This window comes from Aedes aegypti, chromosome 2, assembly GCF_002204515.2.
Source record: "Aedes aegypti strain LVP_AGWG chromosome 2, AaegL5.0 Primary Assembly, whole genome shotgun sequence".
Lineage (NCBI taxonomy): Eukaryota > Metazoa > Arthropoda > Insecta > Diptera > Culicidae > Aedes > Aedes aegypti.
Genome location: NC_035108.1, coordinates 337913158 through 337932314, shown reverse-complemented (window position 1 = coordinate 337932314; position 19157 = coordinate 337913158). Strand labels below are relative to the sequence as shown.

The 19157-nt window shown below is 37.7% G+C and overlaps 2 protein-coding genes and 1 long non-coding RNA gene across 3 annotated transcripts; 2 read left to right on the top strand and 1 right to left on the bottom strand.

Annotated features, from left to right (window-relative positions):
• The first annotated feature begins 290 nt into the window (after positions 1-290).
• On the top strand, positions 291-1657 carry LOC5573345 (protein G12). Its single transcript, XM_021846068.1, has 4 exons — positions 291-437; positions 865-1202; positions 1264-1430; positions 1496-1657. The coding sequence occupies exons 1-4, from the start codon at positions 424-426 to the stop codon at positions 1622-1624; spliced, it is 648 nt and encodes a 215-aa protein (XP_021701760.1). The 5' UTR covers positions 291-423; the 3' UTR covers positions 1625-1657.
• Positions 1658-11272: 9615 nt separating this feature from the next.
• LOC110675841 lies at positions 11273-11823 on the top strand. Its single transcript, XR_002499838.1, has 2 exons — positions 11273-11366; positions 11786-11823. It is a non-coding gene; the product is annotated as an uncharacterized LOC110675841 (long non-coding RNA).
• Positions 11824-17914: 6091 nt separating this feature from the next.
• On the bottom strand, positions 17915-18864 carry LOC5578246 (protein G12). Its single transcript, XM_001663722.2, has 3 exons — positions 18359-18864; positions 18117-18292; positions 17915-18053 (listed from the first exon to the last, which is right to left on the bottom strand). Exons 1-3 carry the CDS (start codon positions 18687-18689, stop codon positions 17943-17945), a joined length of 618 nt encoding a protein of 205 aa, XP_001663772.2. The 5' UTR covers positions 18690-18864; the 3' UTR covers positions 17915-17942.
• Positions 18865-19157: the final 293 nt, after the last annotated feature.

Sequence of the window (19157 nt, the reverse complement as noted above, 5' to 3'; positions counted from 1 at the left end):
AGTAGAATCTATCGCCTAAGAAAAAGGACATTATGTACGAACGAATGCTAGAAGGTGGGATATATCGAATGCAAAATGAAGTTGTTGGAACATCAATTTATATGCTAATTAGATTATTAGAGGAAATCAAATACAGTGAGAGCCCGATAAGACGTTGGTTACATGCTGTTTCACTTTTCCTGTTGATAAGACAGCAATCGAAACGATACAACTGGGAGCAAATATATTTTGCTCTTGCAAGTATCCACTTACCATATCACCAAACGTGAACTCATAGCGACCGATTGTGAAAGAACTGTAGGCTAGACACTTGATTTCTTATCGGTTTCTTTTCGAACTATAAATACAAACGCACATCGCTCATCCTATCATCAGTTATCAGTTCTATCAAGCATCAGATACATCACAATCGATCAAAGAACCATGAAGTCCATCTTTGCCCGAGCAGGAACAAATAACTCCCCAATAACTTATGCATACCATTTTTTGGTATCATACCAAAATTAGGTATTTTTCAGTTGTCAATACCTCAATTTGGTATTGTAATGGTATTGAAAAAAATCTTTAAAACAATTAAAAATACTTCATTGAGGTATTAAACAGCTATTGAGGTTTGCTGGAGGTATTGAACTACAATTGAAAAATTTCATTTTTATATGAAAATCCATCAAGTATTATTGAGGTATTACAATACCTGATCTAGTTATCAGTTTGGTGTTCGTAGAATATGCTTGAGATATTATTTGAGGTATTTTACCTCTTATGCAGGGCTAATTCATACCTCATTTAGGTATTAAGTATTGGAAATTATCTGGTATGGAATACCTCAATTTGGTATTCAGTAGTTATTTTCTTCTGCTCGGGTGTACTTGCTACTTTGGTAGCAATCGCTACCGCCTCAGCCGTCCCAGCAGACACACGCGCCCTGAAGGATGACTTCGAGGATTTTGCCGACTTGGTCCCAGTCGACAAATTGGTCGGTGTAGCAATTCGTTACCTCGTGACCGACAAGGAGTTCCAAGAGTTCTTCGGATACCTTCAGGGAGCTGAATTCTCCGCCGTTTGGGATCAGTTCTTCGCCTTGGAAGATGTCAAGGACGTCCTGAACTACCTCGAGGAGGCCGATCTGGCTGTGTATGATACATTGAACACAGTTGCAGATTTCCTTGGACTACACCATGTTAAGCCTACCGTCAGAAGCCGTAAGTTACGGTACTATCCTGACTGTAATCCGGATAAAACATGTTTTTTTTTAATTTTCAGTGAATGCCCGAAATTTGAACGGATTCGTAGACGAAGTCCTTGCTCTGCTGCCATTGAAGGAATTTGAATCTCTGTTCGAAGATAAGCTGCAAACCAGCCCAGAGTTTCAGGCATTCTTCGAGAAGCTGCGCACTCTTGATTACACCAAGTTCGTTGATTTGTACCACGTAAGTTAACAACGACCTGCCGACAATTCGGGACAAATAATTCCAAAGAAATTTTCATTTTACAGAACTCTAAGGAAGTGCAGTCGTTCCTCCAGAAACTGCGTAACTACGGAGTTGATGTGGATGGGTTCTTCGATCTTGTTTCCGGATTTTTTGGATGGGAAAGTATTAAAACGGGAATGCTTTCGGTTTAGTATTACACGTGATAATTAAACAAAATGTTGAATACATGGTGAATATTTTTCGAAAGAAATGAAATAAAATAATGTTTTACATAGAATCCCACTTCTAATTCATATCTTCCGAAAGCGGAATTAAAACGTCGTTTTAACGAACGAACGATGGATATGAACCCGAGGTAGGCATTATAAACATTATCTTTTTGTAGTGGCTTTTCACCTATGACGATTTCTCCAAAACGGGGGACATTTTGCACGTTCAACGCTGAGTGGATGAACAGTGTGCATCTCACCTATACATATAGTAGTTATTATTGTAACTTATTTTAAACCTAGCTCTAAACTCAAAAGAGATCCAGACTTTTTAATTTATTGCAGTCTTCCCAAACGAACATCAAACACGTTGGGTACTGGTGTTTTCGTACTCGCTTCGAACCCTGTCTTCGTGTTCAAACCGAAACCACGAATCGGCTCACGAACCAGTACCTAAACCCGAACTCATGTAATGTTTAACAATATGTGTTGAAACTTATGTTTTGTCTGATGTGATGGACCACATTCATTAAAATCTGTCCTCTAACCATCCACAGTTGACCGTTTTATTCCAAAAGTGGTGCAGAAAATCGTTCAAAATGAATAATTTATTGACTTTTTCATGTAATCACTTGCTTTCCATTTATATATATTTATAAATATTTCGTTTTGAACATACTCGTAATACACGAATCAATCCAAACAATTTCTGTTAATCTTTGGGTCATAATTGAAGCACTTTTCAAAATCCTTCCTTTATATTTGTGCCTTGTGGTCTAGAAAACTTGATTATCACCATCAGTATCTTCATTTGTATTCGATAATTTGTTAATCCTGTTGGTAACCATAGCATCTTATGAACCATTGCCGTTTAATGACTTCTCCCTCTTTTTTAATGTTCCAAAACATGTTTTTAACGGAAGAAGATGAAAACAGTGAGCGTGCTTCAAAAGTTTTTATGTATGTAGGTAACCTTAGTGATGAAAAGATAATAATCGGAATAAGCCTTAATTTAATACGTTCTTTGAACGACCTGAGAAATTCGCCATCAACGAACTTAACCAAACTTACTTACAATTTATTGTAAGTAAATTGATTGATTCAAACGATTACTGATTTTTTCATCAGTACCGAAAATACCGGTACTCAATGTTTTCCAGTACCGGTATTTTGGTGCCAAAACATGGTCGGTATTACCTCGGTACCAAAACACTATGTCGAACTACAAGAAGACATAAATCGACTGTGATGATAATGGTGCGATGGTAATGGCATGCGCGTAAACGGTAAAAAGTGCAAGGTGATTTCCTTCTCACGATCCAATAGCATTTCGCTCCATCAATATAACATGGGACTAGATTTTTTGGAAACGGTTGACTCAATCTGTGATCTGGGAGTTACGATTGACTCAAAATTGAGATTTAACGAGCACATAAGCCAAAGCATTTACCGTGCTTGGTTTCATTCGTCGCCATGCTTCCGATTTTACCGATATTTGTTGTCTTAAGATGTTATTCTGTTCCCTTGTACGCAGCATTCTTAAATATGCTTCACCGGTTTGGTCGCCATTCTATGTAAAGCATAATCTGGCAATTGAACGTATCCAAAAAAGGTTTCTACGGTTTTCTTTGAATCATCTTCCTTTTTTTTATCTATTTCGTTTATTTGAGGCTCAAATGCGTTTAACGCTTTACGGAGCCGAAATTAATTTTTTTGTATTTTTATTACATACAATTAATTGGCTTTTTCAGTTCAACATTAATATGGGATGGGGCCAGGGTACTCGTGGCAACTCGAGGTTAGTGGTCACATTTTTTTAAGGAAGGACATGGTAGGGATTGGGATCAGGGTTCTCAGCAGCTCATCCGGGAGGTATAACGTGGCATCTTGATTTTCGTTTCATGGCGTTGGTAGCGATTTCTTGCCGGCATTCGACTGCCGGATGGCCAGGATCCTCAATCCAACACAAAGGGGACAAAACACAAAAAAAAACTGGGGAAGAGAACACAAGAGAATTAAACTTTTATATAACACAAGCAAAGGAAATCGTAAATTGCGACCATATAAATAAGATCGCGGGTTCCCAACACATCTCTAACTGGAACATAGGGTTGTCTACCTCGGGCCGCAAGGGTATCCAAAAGTTGCGCTCTGGAGGCGTCCATATCCGAGCACTGCCAAACTACGTGATCGATGCCATCATAACCGGAACCACACCTGTTACAAATATTGCTCAGCGCGAGGTTAATTCTGTGTAGATGTGCATCTAGCGAGTAATGGTTGGACATAAGTCTTGACATCACGCGAATGAAATCTCGACTTATGTCCAAACCTTTTCACCAGGCTCGCAAGGAAACTCTAGGAATTATGGAATGTAACCACCGTCCCAGTTGGTCATTTAGCCAATCGCTTTGCCAACCGTGAAGAGAATTTTGACGTACTAAATGAAAAAATTCATCGTGTGAAATTCGTCTATCATAAATCTCACCTTCCTCAGCGCCCACCTTTGCGAGAGAGTCCGCCTTCTCATTGCCATAAATTAAGCAATGTGAGGGGACCCATACAAAGGTAATCTTATATGATCTTTCGACCAGTGCACACATCTGCTCTCTTATTTTTGTAAGAAAGTAAGATGCATGCTTAACAGGTTTCATCGATCGGAGTGCCTCAATAGAACTGAGACTATCCGAGAAGATGAAGAAGTGGTCTGCGGGCATGTTAGAAATCATCCCCAAAGCGAAGTTGATTGCTGCCAGCTCAGCAACATAAACCGTGCAAGGTTCTTGAAGTTTTCGGAAGGCGGAAGAATTTTCATTGAAGACACCGAAGCCAGTGGATCCATTTATACGTGACCCGTCAGTGAAATATCTCCTGTAGGAATCGACATTCTGGAACTTTGCGTTGAAAATACGTGGAATAGTTATACATCGAAGTTGATCTGGAATTCCATGAATAGCTTGTTTCATGGACAGATCATATTCAACAGAGGAACTGTCATTGGTGAAGCGTACACGTGGAGGGTTATAACATGGAAGGCTAATGTCAGATGACATGTAGTAGAGATAAACTCGCATGAATTTTGACTGAGTATTCAGTTTGAGCAATTCTTCGAAGTTTTCGATGACGAGTGTGTTGCTCACTCCACACTTAATAAGTATTCTTAGCGAGAGCTCCCAGAATCGGTTCTGTAGCGGTAAAACCCCTGCCAGAACCTCTAGGCTCGCATTATGTGTCGAGTGCATACACCCTAAGGCGATACGCAAACAACGATATTGAATTCGTTCCAATTTAATCAGGTGGCATTTTGCTGCTGAGTGATTCCAAGCAACAGCACCAAAATTTGGTAAATTTTTTAATTCATTTTTTTCTATTGAGCTGAAACTTTGCACAGTTTTCCAGTTCCATCTAAATCGTCATTTTCCGATATCAAATCTTCAAGTTGAGTCACGACTAACTTTTCAAAAGGGTGTATGTGAAAATGGTTCAAAAATATTCAAAAAGCTGCACAGCAAAAACGGTTCGTTCGATTGTTAGACAACTAAAGAAACAAAGTTAGTCAACTAAATAAAGATTCCAAAAAAAATACACACAGTAAAAAAAATTTTTTTTGCATTAAAAAACATAATTTTTGACACAAAAACTCAAATATCTCAAAACCCTATCGGAATACCAACGTAATTTTTTGAAGGAAAACGGTCCATTATATTAGCTATCTACCATAAACATTTGGTGATGGTAAACCAATAAACAAAAAAGTGATGACATTTCAAACATGTCACAATTTTCACATTTAGTAGAAAAAAAAAATTTTTCGGTGTAAATTATTACGGGAACCGCAGTTTGTTGCTGATTTTATTGTTAAGGGCCTTGCGTGAAACAACAAGTCGTTTTCATGTATTCATTAGTATTATGTATATTATATGTTTAAATATTATGTATATGTATAAATATTATATGTATATGTATATATGTATAAATTAAAATGAATTAACAGATTACACGAAAATAATTTTTTTTTTTACCAGGATATTTTTTTTTAGAGTATGATCGATGAGTTTCTAAATGTTATATATAAACTTTAAAAGTTTTGGATTTGGGTATGCGCTATGAGATCATGAAAACATTTTATTAATACTTATTTATTTATTTATTGTTATTCAATTTTTTTACAATATCGAACACTTTTGCATCATTATCAGTACAGTTCGAGTATAGTTTTGCTTTAATTTTATTTTCTGACAATGGAATGAAACAGTGAAATTTTTGGGTTCCTTGGATCGTTTTCGCGTTATTATATTGCTCGCTGAGCTCTGATGCCGTTAATTCGTACTCTTCAGTAGTAGTAAAACAAAATGATAATTTTGTTAAATCTTCTTCTTTTCTGCGATTCGCCCAATCAAATAGTTCTTTTGCAGTTTTAATTGGATGCTCACGTTCTTTGGCTAAACTTGCTCTTGTGGCCATGCGCTTTATGGTTCCTCCAATAGCATCACAAGGACCTTTGCCATGTGACGTAGCAAAGAAATGCCATTCTGCATCAATTCCGTACTTTGATTTAAATTGACATAGGCTCGAAAAATTCTTACGGTTTTTGTACTGCGATGCTGCTCCATCAGACATGAAATATATCTTTCTGATTTCTTTATCCTTATCAACGCGTAAAAAGTTAATCATTTTGGCAATGAACAAATTTACAGATACTGAGTCGTGTCTTAAATCTTCGGAAATTACAATAAAACTAAAATGTTCAATTTGCGTACTTCCATTGAAATAAATAACGAATGGATGAATTGTAGCTTGTTGTACGTTCCAGTGATGGGACTGCACTTCATCTTGCAATACAAAGCTATAGTTTTCAGAAAAATCACAAATGACTAAAAATTCACCATCTTGTAATGTATTTTTCGTATTTTTTAAAAAGCGGGATTGCTCTGTTTTAATAAAGTCGTGAGGAATTAAACTTTCTAATTTCAAGCAAAAAAATGACACAAACTCATCTACAGGTTTTACAATAGTTTCTAGGTCACACCTATCCGTGGTCACCCATTGCTCAAATGATAACTGATCAATATAATTTTCTTCAAACTCAGCGAATAAAGTATTTTCCAATGATGAAGAATCTGGACAATCTGAACAAGATCGTAGATAGCAATTTGATGTTGTATTTTCACACAAAAGACTACCAGTTAACATTTTAATATCCTTTGATAAATTGATTCTTTTCAAACTATGTAAGATTAGGTTAATATTTTCGTGTGTTGTGCACACACAAACATTATGTGTTCCTGAATTGGATAGAAGCTTGCATTGCCTTGGACGAAGGCTTGCAAATGAGGAAAAACCTACCTTAATATTTACGTTAATTTCCTTGAAGCGTGTATACGCTTCTTCCAAAGTAGTCATCATTAATCGTTTTTGGATTGCTTGACGCTTTCCATCTTTTTTTACAGATACATAATCTTTTTGGCCAGGCATAGCTCTACTTACTTCATCGTCTTCAAAATATTGAATTATTTTTTCTTTTGTCTCGTCTGTTAATGAAGTACTCGACCTAGCATTTTTGGTTGCAAGACAGTTATTTTTGAATTGTTTTGCCTCTTTTGCTGTATTTCTATTGGTTTTGAACTCATCAATGGCGTCTTGAATAGACCACGAGCTTGGCAGCATCGACAAAATCAATAATTTTTCTTTCCTTGTCGTGGCTAGATTCGAGAACCTTTCCTTCATATTCATAATTACCTCATCGTAGTCTGTATTTTCCACATCCTCAGGTCCTAATTTGAAGAGGTTTCTTCGTACAGCTTCGTTGATTTCACGGTATTTTTTCTCGGGATAATTGACGTAACCCATCTTCGTCCATTTAATCGGAGTCACTTTTATTCCAGCTATCCCTTCGTTGAAGCGTTCGATGTTGACCTTCTGGATGCACTCATCTTCTGATTGATTTGTTGAAACAGATGTCGCTGATAGTACCGTGGCAAGACTATCTGCACTTCGTACTTCTGGTAACTCCTCAGTTGTTGTCGGTGCATCTAGTAATTCCTAAGTTGTTGTTGTTTTCGAACTTCCTGCAACCTGATCCACCGATGATGTACAGATTGCCCGTTTGTCAACGTTTAAACGGCAGCTCGTGGGCCCTTCATAGAAACCACAGCATCATCTGCAAGTTGTCTTAGCGTGCATGGTTCTTCCAAACAGTTGTCAATATCTTTAACATAAAAATTATAAAGCAAGGGACTCAGACATGAGCCTTGGGGAAGGCCCATATAGCTAATTCTGGAAGTTGTCAGTTGACCGAGAGTGAAGCTCATGTGTTTTTCTGACAACAGATTGTACAAGAAATTATTCAATATTCCAGGTAGTCCACTATTGTGCAAGTTTGCTGACAATATTTCTATGGAAACTGAATCAAAAGCGCTCTTAATATCCAAGAAAACCGAAGCCAATTGCTCCTTGTCCGCAAAGGCTAGTTGAATATCTGATGAAAGCAACGCTAGACAATCGTTTGTTCCTTTGCCCTGGCGAAAGCCAAATTGTGTACTGGAAAGCATGTTGTTTGATTCGACCCAGTGATCGAGTCGGGATAGGATCATTTTTTCTAACAATTTCCTTAAACATGATAACATAGCGATCGGGCGGTACGAATTATGATCAGACGCTGGTTTCCCAGGCTTTTGAATAGCTATTACTTTGACCTGTCTCCATTCAGGTGGAACAATGTTGTGCTCCATGAATAAGTTGAACAGGTCAAGCAACCGTCTTTTAGCGATATCAGGGAGATTTTTAAGAAGATTGAACTTGATCATATCGCGTCCCGGAGAGGAGTTGTTTGATGAAAGAAGAGCCATAGAAAATTCCAGCATAGTGAATGGTCTGACCAACGCATTGTCTCTCTGGGTTCCCCAGAATGGCGGATGAGCTGGAACTGAGTCAGGACAGACCTTTTTTGCGAAGTTGAATATCCATCGGTTGGAATATTCGTCACTCTCATTTGAGGATGAGCGGTTTCGCATGTTGCGAGCCACTCTCCAAAGCGTCGACATTGAAGTTTCTCGCGAGAGGCCATCAACGAAACGCCGCCAATAGCTACGCTTCTTCGCTTTGATTAGATTCTTCAGCTTTCTTTCGAGCTTCGAGTACTCTAAATAAAGTTCTGAGGTACCATATCTACGAAAAGCTTTAAAGGCATTAGATTTTTCTCGATACAACTGAGTGCATTCATCATCCCAACCAGGTGTGGCTGGTCGTCTTTTGAAGGATGCACTTGGAACTCGTTGCTTTTGGGATTCTAATGCACTTTTATAAATCAATTCTGTTAGGAATCGATACTCATCCAACGGTGGGAGTGTATTGAATGTTTCGATACCAAAAGTTACCGCTGATGCAAATTTTTGCCAATCGATATTCCTAGTGAGGTCGTAAGGAACCTGAATTGACTGTTCTGACCTTTCACAATTATTTCTGATAGACGTTATTATGGGCAAATGATCACTACCATGGGGATCATCAATCACCTTCCACGTGCAATCGAATGATAGTGAACTTGAACCCAAAGATAGGTCAATGCGGCTTTCTTTGCCGTCGGATGAAATACGTGTCACTTCACCTGTGTTCAAAATGTTCAAGTTGAAATCGTCGCATAAGTCATAGAAAATAGCCGCTCTATAATCGTCATAAGATTCGCCCCATCCAGCACCATGTGAGTTCATATCACCCAGTATTAAAACTGGGGATGAGAGCATGGAGACTGCATTCCAGAGATGATGGCGGTTTATTGAAACTCTTGGAGGAATATAAACAGAATGGCACTTTTTGATCCCTAAAAGCACACCCCCGTAATTATCATCTCGATCCTGGCGTATAATGTTAAAATCGTAGAAGTTAAGATCATCTTCAGAAGAAAGCCATGTTTCACAGAGTGCAAATATATCACAATCGGAATTTTGAAGCAAAAACTTAAATGTGTCTAATTTAGGTTTTAGACTATGACAGTTCCACTGTAACACAGTGATCATTTCTTGTACCTCACTCGATGAATTATCCATCGAAAGATATGATCGAAGCAAGGAGGGGCCACGAGATAGTCAATTCCCTGAGATACTCTTCTATTGCGGGGAGAAAAAGGTCGAGTATGCCTCTGAATGAGTCTGAAACTCCGAGGGCATCACATATGCGATCCACAAGGGCCGTGTAAAAGTTATCAGTCCTCGCTTGGCCCGGGGGGTTTTCGAGGAAGAGCAAGGGACTTCAGTAGCTTTTTTCTTGCTATCTTGTCTAGAGCTTCTTTTCGAAGTATATTTAATCGGTGGAGGCGGGGGCGGCAGATCTTTGTTGCAACACGGAACGGAAGCATCAAAGACCTGTTTCTTCGGGAGTTTCAAATTTGCCCCACCTCCTTTGGAATTACGCAAACTTCTGAGGGAAGATTTCAATACCTTACGGCGCAGTCCCGGAGAAGATGGAGTCTTTCGTTTTCCGGGTGCGTGTACCTCCGAAGAATCTCCCCCATCAGTTTCGTCGTCGTTCGCTTCGTCGGAAGACAACTCTTGAAAAGAGTTACCAACTGGGATGGCTGATGAAGACTCTTTTGCAGGCAGATTTAAAGCTTTCACCATTTCCGCATACGTCTTCTTGGAGCGCTTCACAATGGAGCGACTCTCATTTCGAATGCGCCTTTTGTATGCCGGGCATTTCTGCAAGTCATGAAGATCCTCACTACAGTAGCTGCATTTTTCAGCTTCCTGTGTGCAATCATCTTCCAAGTGAGCTTGGTTGCATTTACCACAACGGGGCTTGTTGTCGCAAAAGCTAGCACTATGACCAAGCTGTTTGCAGTTGGTACAATTGAATACCTTCGGCACGTAAAGGCGCACTGGGTAAAAAACACTATCAATGCAAACAAATTTAGGGAGAACGGAACCAGGAAAAGTTACACGAAACAACCTCTCTGGCCAAAATATACACATAATATTCCACAGTAAAAGCCTCATGCTGAGCAATTTCATTCGCTGCTTTGTAACTAGGTGCAGTTACACGCAGCTTGGATTGCTTCACTTGGTGAATAACGGTCCCAGGATATTTACGCGTCAGCTCTCTAGAGATCGAGAGCACATTCAAAATCTTATTTTTGCGCCGGAAATAGACAACCCAAGGCCCAGCCGAAGACGGTTGATAAAACCACGTTCGAGCAACGAGATCTTTAGGAGGCGTATCGCCTCCATCCGATTCGTCCATGCGGGGAAAAAACCAACCGCAACCGAACCGACAATAATAATAATAATAAAAAATGTAGAGAAAAAAAACAAAAAAAAAATTAAAGCGATTGGAAAATATTAATCATAGTTAGTGGACTATTTTGTACACACCTCCCCTATAAAGGCAAAAATATAATAAAAATAAAAAAAAACTTTTGAAAAGAAAAAAAATCAGTCAGTGGACTATTTTGTACACCCTTCCCCTAACCCTGCAAACAAATTTGCACCGGGTGAGAGACAGAGGAGAAGCAAAAAACAACCTTGAACTCAACACTGTTTGTTCGGGAGATGCGAAGGCAATTCAATAGAGTATGGATAGGTATAGAAAAATTGCTACTTATCCGTTCCCGTTTGATGACGGCACAGCAGCTAGGGGGGAACAATTATCGGTGGAACGATACCCGTTGACCCTTGCCAACCTGGTTCGCTTCCTTCGATGCGCGCGGTTTTAAGCACTAGAGGCACAATTGGTAAAAACCTGAGACGAGACTCGCGAAGACGGTCTTCTTTTTCTGTGATTGCTGAGTTTTTTCTTCTTCCACTTTGTGTTTATACCAATTATGCGCATACTGTTGAAATCTTCACATGAACCTCTCAGCAAAAAATGATTGAGTTTGCATCACATCGAATCATAAAAAGCCGTTTGAGTGAAATTTCATGCCAGCAAACATAGCAGACATTAGAAATAATTAATCTTCTGCTTAGATTTATCAGCAACTTTGGAAAAAACTGCTCCGCCGCCTGAGGTTTTTAATAACAGTTTACTTTGAACACAATACTTTTCTCTTTTTCAGCCATAAAATCGGTGGGCTTCATTTGACGTTTCGTGAGAGGGGAATCTGGGCTGCATATGACGTTGATATTTTTCCTCTTCGCGAGTCTCTCTCAGGTAAAAACCACACGGGCGGTGGAAGAAATAAAAAAAACCAAAAAAAGCTGCCGACTGCAAAAAACTGAACTAACTTGTTCAAGCGCACAACAAGGAATGAGGCATCTTCCTTAGAATGATCCGATAAACTTACCTAGCTATCCGGAAAGACTTAAGTTAATAAACTAAGAATCTCTCTCTGCAAGGCTCATTAGATCGCAGAGATTATTCATTTTTGACATTACCACAAACAATATAGACTGCCCTGATCTGTTAGAATTGATTCCGTGGAATGTACCTTCCAGACGTGTTCGTAATTCAGTGTTATTAGTAATTCCTTTTCATAGGTAGATCTAATTTTGGATACAGTAACTGTTTTCATATGTGTTTGCGTTCGTTCAATGATGTTTGTAACGAGTTTGATTTTAATATTGCTGTATGCGTTTTAGACGCAAATCATGTTCAACTGAGCTTTACACGCGGTAACACAAACTAATCAAAGGATACTTAGCAACCACGCTCAATATCACCGCCAACCTAGCAAAAAAAAACAAATTTTTGACTTCGCCTTCCTTATGAAAAATCTTACCGCGTTTGGTGTTCCCGCATTTGATATTTGCGTTTCAAACGCACACGGAAATAGGTATGTCCAAAAATGTATTCAGTGTTAGAATAAGAGGTAATCTAAACTTAAAGTAAGTTGTTTTTAAAAAACCAACAATTTTATAAAAAATACTGTATGTGAAGACTCTATGAAAAGCAAACCAAGTCAATTTGTCCCACTGTTGAATTTCTATGCATAACTGTCTCGCTACTCAATTTCTATGCATATCTGTCACACCAGAGGCGCATCCACGTTCGGAACCATGGGTAGGACAAACGTTAGCAATTTTTTTGCAGTACCTAAAACTAAGAAAAATTTAAACCCTGGGCTGGAAATTGAAAGCTATTATATTTGAAGAGCTCAAACACGAAGCGGTGTAAGTGACATTTCGGCCGTTTTGAGTTGAGTTGAGATGAGGAATTTTTTCTGTTTCCAAGCGTTCTAACGCTATTTTCAGGTGACTTTTTCGCTCTACTAAAAAATAGCATAATTCTTGGAAGACCGGTTTGTTTTTTTTTATTTCTCATCGTAATAGGCTGTTTTTTTATCCCGCCAATAATGGTGAATGCATCCCAATATGATTTCTGATACCCTTAAGTGGACCTTTACCAAAATACAAAAAAGGTGTACGTAACTCGTTGCAAGACTCGATTTTTACAGCGGCAAGCCTCGTTGGATAAACTTACGACTCGTGCTGTAAAACTAATTGCTGAAAAAACTTCAAAACTGGGTTTTTATCCCTGACATTCCTTTGCTTCTACACCTCAATTCCATGCCAGCATTTACCACAAGACTAAGAATGCTTTACGTTGGGCTGGTCGCAACTAAGTGTCTTAAAAATAGAAAATAGAAGACCTCTTGCCAAAAAGAGATATAAAAGGAATCAAAAAGAGACCGAAAAGAAACCAAACATGAACCAAGAAAACAAAATGAAATCTAATAAGAGCCGGGAGATAAGAGTTTGACTCTTCATAGCATCAAAACAGACACTTCTGTAATAACCTGAATTTTGGAACAGAAAAGTAATGTATCTAAACAATATTTCAGAAATCATTTGAATTCCTCCAAAAATTCGTCGAGAATTTTTTCAAGACAGTCATAACTCCTCCACGATTTTATCCAGTGATTTATCCATCGATTTCGCTGGGACATCCTCCTAGATTCAAGGTCAAAACGAAAGTTTTTTTTCAGGATTTTTTCCAGGAATTTTGCCAGGGAAATGCCGAGGAAATTTTTCTGAAAAATAAATCAGTGAGGTATTTCTGAAAAAAAAACTTATAGTAACCTCTGTCAATATTGGGGTAAGTTTTGAAGTCACCCTCAATGAACAAGGATCTTTGAAATAACTCCTGGACTCTTGAAGATTTCCCAAATAATTTGCTAAAAATCAATCGAATCGGAATAGTATTCTGCAGGATTTTCTAAAAAAAATTCTGGAAAACCATTGGACAGAAACTCTTAACATATTTGTGGAATAATCGGAGAAATTATTGTCAAAATTGTTTTAGTATAAACTAGTGTTAATACTTAAATGAACTTAGGGAAAAAAAATGTTCAAGGAACTCCTCAAAGCATTTTGGATTTCAGGATGGAAACATGGATGAATTCTTGAAGGAATGCACATGAACAAGTGGAGAAATTCTTGCAGGATTTCTTGAAGACTAACAATGGATAATTCGGTAGAAATATTAGAGAAAAATATCTGGAAGAAATTCTAGGAGAGTTTTGGAAAATCAAAGTTACACCTAAGGAAATTAATGGAGGTAGAAGCTTTGGAGTACTCAAGGATTACCTGGAGCAAATTCTGGAGAAGTTTCTCTAAGCATCCTTTGAGAAAATCGTCAAAAGGATTTCTGAGAGAAAGGGTGGAGAAAACTCTACAAAAACTTCTGAATAGAGTCCTGTGGAAGAATTTGAAATAAAACAGCCTGATTTTTTTTTATTAGATCCCTATGATAATTCTTGAAGCTTTTTCGCGGGAAATCTGAGACGAAATTCTTGAAGAGCCTATTGAACACGTTATAGTTTCTGAAAGTTTTTTTTGGTGCCTGTACATTTTTGCAATAGGATTCAATGTAAGCAGAATAATAAAAAGGAGAGACTTTAAAGACCGCTTTGATTGAAATAGATACTCTAAAGACCTTCCGTTAAAAGTAGAGACTTCTTGCCTTTACTACCAGTGTGGTTGTTCTAATTTTCTCATTCATATCTAGACAACAAATAGATGAACAGCATATGTTCTGTAAATTTGAGTATTTTTATTTCTTTGCACCGAAGAGACCCGGATATTTGCAAAAAATCACAAGTTCAAAAGTTCTAATGGTTGAAGAAGTTTCTTGTAGCAATTATTATACAGTTAGTTTCCCCTGATTTTCATTACAGATATTCTCAATCGCTCTTCTCGCGAGCCAGAACTTTTGGGCTCATGTACAAACCATGCCATACTTTACTAGGCATGAGAATACAATGGAAAACCTTACGACGTTGATCGTGTTTCTGTTGAACTAGTGTTTTGTTTTGTTGAATCGTGGGTAGGACAACCCTTTGACTGTCCTACCCAGCTGTTTTCGTGCGTAGTACATGTCCTACCTGTCCTACCCACTTCCCGCGCCACTGTGTCACACTATGTATTTCTCAGCGTCAATTTTAAAGAAAGTGCTAGATTTTTAGGTTTAGTTTTTAGGTTGGGTGTAAAATCTTTTTTATCCCATGTGAAACATTATCTGTTTCACACCATACCGGAGCAACGAAAAGTTCAGATAAAAGGGGGTGTTTTGCTGAAGCAGCTCACTTTTCAAATAAATAATCGAACTTGAGTTGAAATAAAGTTCATTTAAGTTGCTTAAATAGAATGATAAATTTAATGATGTACCGTTTTGATTTATATTACGGACAGCTTCAAATTCCGGACACACTACTTTGTAACATTTCACACGAAATGTTTCAATTTTTGCCGTTCAAAAGTTCTCAATTTTGAGGCTCGTTTTAGTAAGCTTTTTCCATAAATATATTTGACAATTTATAATGCTCAACTACCTTAGATGTCTTTTTAGTGATTTGACGATTTCAATTGATGATTTGACTGTTCCATTAATGATTATCACGAGCTATCCAGATTTCGAATCAAAGTGTCCATACATTATACAGAATGATTTATTTTGTATGCTCAATGCTGGGTTATACTTCACTGAGGCCTTAAGTGTCCGTAATATGAATCAAACCGGTAGGGTAAAACTTCGACTCGAACTTGTTCTGAACTTTCTAGTAGTTAATAAGTACAATAGTTACTTTCTCGAGAATCAAGTTCTGTTAGTAACCGTTGTGTTCTCTTATTCAGCGATGAAGTGCAACTGTAACTCAAAATCTACTGGAAGTGAACTATTGAGTTCACTGGTTAAGTATAATCCAAACTTTTGATTGCTTGGGTAGTGTGCTAAGTATAGGGATAGACAAAATAATTAAGATAGGCAAAATTTTGCCAAAATTCAGCTGCTTAAAAAGAATTAAATTCCGGAAGCACTCGACAGCAAATTTGATCGTGTTTCAATAATTTGCATTGGCCATACATCCACCGGACACCTTAGATTTACCAGGTTTTTCCAGTTCATGTCTCAATCACAGTTCTTCTGTCGCTTGTTTTCTGTGCAGTGTAATTTTGTATTGATTTTAACTATTTTCTTTGAAACTTGAACCAATTCAAAATTGAATGCCACCGGATCCATTAAGATTTGATCGAAATCTTTCTATATATGGCCATTTCCGTAATACTGGTTCTGGAAAATATGGCGTTTACTCTATAGTAGGTGGCGAATTCGGAACACTCCGGAATCATATTAATTTGGGTATCAAACTTCAAGATTTTTTAAAGCGATGCTTATTCAAAATTATTGTATTAAGATTTTTGAAGAGTATGCGTCCTGGAATACATCTGGAATACATCTGGAATACATCTGTTGGGCGAATGACCATAATGGTGAAAACCCAATAAAAAAAAATCATATTTTCTTCACAACGGTTAGAAATTTACCTATTTAATGATTTCTAAGATCAAGGTAATATACATATACAATCAATTAAAGTTTAATCATTAGGTGAAGAATGCATAGCAATAACAAAATGTATTTTTATCGTATTGGCGCTTATGTCGACTATGCGAACATGGGCAGAATAGCTAACTGTCTCTCTCTTCTTCTGTCTTCCTACCTCCCACTTTTTCTTCATCATACATACGACTTTTGCCACAACTTTGCATTGAAGCGCATGTGCGTCCTTTTAAACCACATTCATTCGCATACTTATATACAACTCCGCTTTGCTACATGCCACATGAGCCTTCGTTCAGACCCTCAACAGGCTTTACAATACACATCTTCCACTTTTGATATAACATTCACGTCAAAGCTACCGTTAAAAGCAATATACATAAACCGGTCTGCTATAATTAGTGGGACTCTTATGCGAAGAAATTCCCCCAAAACTTGATATTTCTAGGCATAACCGTCCCACTTTGAATTTTGTAGAAAAATTCAATTCGCAAAACCTATCTCTTGACTCGGAAGAACACCCATTTCCTCATACTATTGTGAAGAAATTTTCAAAAATTCTCGTATCCCTAATCCATATGGAGCATAAATGTACCAAAATCTTTAATTGCGTTTATCTCGGTTTCATGTTTTGGAACATGGGACAATAATGTCTATAACGGCAGAATTATTAGAACTTTAAGTCTGAAAGACTACCTGTAAAGGCTAGTGTTCCTTAAGGCAGCATTTTGGGGACAATATTATGTATTTTTTTTCACACCTAGATTACCTCAGTTACCTCAATTATGTCAAAAATCTTTATTTGCGGATAACACAGGTCACTCCGCCAAAGGACGAAGCCTGAGTATCATCTGTATCAGATTGCAAAAAAGTTTGGATATTTTTTCTTTATTTTTTCAAAAATGCTAGATTTCTGCTAATGCTCCAGAAACTCAACTTATAAATTGCAACATAAACCAAAAGCTGAAACCTTCAAGCAGGCATGTTTTCTTGATGAGAAGGGTTTCAATAAATTGGTCAGATGGATTTAAGTATCTAGGGCTCATGCTAGGTAGAAATTTAACTTTCAAAAATCATGTTGCGGGCATTCAAGCCAAATGTAACAAATATGTAAAATGTCTTTATCCTCTTATTAACAGTAAATCAAAACTTTGTCTCAAAACCTTCAAACAAAACAAGCTGTTGAAATACCGGAAAGAAAGCTCTGCAGAGGATTCAAAATAATATTTTGAAGATGATTCTGAAGTCTCCTCCCTGGTTTAGTACTAACGAGTTTCATAGAATATCCAATGTTGGAACATTGTAACAAATATCGAAAAACAAATTTTTAAAAATATTAATGTCTTTAGACAAAAAAAAATCTGAACTGGTGCGGCAAATGAAATATAATATGTTGGTAACAAAATGTTAGTAAAAGCTTAATTTAGTGTTACCAAATTAGGATGATTGTGCCTAACACAGATCATCTATTGCAATATTTAAAATGATACCAATAAAAAAACATTTTCAACACAAGCTTTATATATTTTACTTAAAACAATTGATTCCATCCGAAAAATGTTTTGAATAGATCAATGAGCTTCTTGAGGTCGATTCCATGCTTTCCCACCTGCTCCTGTATTTCTATCACTTCAGGATCCTCCTGTAAACAAATGTTCAGAAAATCAGTGTTCCATTATCACAAACCAAACAAATCACTACTCACAGTAATTTCTTTCATCATTTGCCCGAACTCGGGTGCCGTCAGCTTATCTATCAACTCTTTGTACTGGGGATTCGTGCTTTTCTTCTCCTCGTGCATCCCCATCATATCACTCGAGGAAACAATTTTCAGCGCATCATCGACAAACGCACTCAAGCCACCCTGTCGTTTTGGGATAACTGCAATTGAAAGTATAGCATACGCATGAGATGTGGTGACCAGTTCTGAAGTTCAACCCTTCTTACATCGCTTAACTCGGTTTGTTCCAGTGAAATCCGTAAATATTCCTAACACTTTGTTCACCGGTAGTCCAGCGTCGTCAATGTACTGTAGCCATGCTCGCACTTTAACATTGTTTACAAATCTGTTCCACACTTCGGCAAACTCCGCACTTCGCATGTACTGGATAGATCGACGGAACTGAGGATCTTGAACTATGTATTCCGCAAGCAATATCCTCAGTCGATCCAGCGGTATGCTCTGTTGTATTTGGATAAGTTCGCCCCGCATGGGCGCATCTCCATAAGTGAACTTTAAATGCACACCTAGCAAAAGTACAAAAAACAATCTCTTCATGATGGAATACTGTTGCAGACTGAGCGAAGCTGCATCCGTTGGGGCTAATAGTTGACTACTGCGAAAACTACAACCAAGTTTGTACCGTTGTCTGGTGAAGAACGTGACTTGGTACGACTCAGTGATAAACGTAAATAAAGCGGCTAACACTTAGCTTTAGCCGGTGAAATGCTAGTGTGGAGACAAAATACACTTTTGGAGCGCTCGCTATAACAGTTGAACACATGAGTTATTAAAACAAACGCAAATGGTATTTGGACCATAACTTAGGGAATTGAAAGTTTTAACATCTATTCAGTTTATGATTAAAATCGACACATTTTTAATTTCTGAGATTAAGGTCAAAACATATTAGCTCTAGTTTGTGTATCTATAAAATCAATTGAGTTTTACATCTATGTCATACACATTCAGAAGAGTGTATCGAAACCAACTAGTCAAAGATCTTTTCAGGTTGGATATTTGCTC

What these genes read in the sequence shown, in the direction of transcription:
- LOC5578246 (XM_001663722.2), bottom strand. Translation starts at nt 18,689, where the DNA reads ATGAAGAGATTGTTTTTTGTACTTTTGCTAGGTGTGCATTTAAAGTTC. An exon ending in AACAAACCGAGTTAAGCGAT is followed by an intron (nt 18,293 to 18,358) that starts GTAAGAAGGGTT and finishes TTTCAATTGCAG; the next exon opens with TTATCCCAAAACGACAGGGT. An exon ending in AAATGATGAAAGAAATTACT is followed by an intron (nt 18,054 to 18,116) that starts GTGAGTAGTGAT and finishes ATTTGTTTACAG; the next exon opens with GAGGATCCTGAAGTGATAGA.
- LOC5573345 (XM_021846068.1), top strand. An exon ending in TAAGCCTACCGTCAGAAGCC is followed by an intron (nt 1,203 to 1,263) that starts GTAAGTTACGGT and finishes TTTAATTTTCAG; the next exon opens with TGAATGCCCGAAATTTGAAC. An exon ending in AGTTCGTTGATTTGTACCAC is followed by an intron (nt 1,431 to 1,495) that starts GTAAGTTAACAA and finishes TTCATTTTACAG; the next exon opens with AACTCTAAGGAAGTGCAGTC.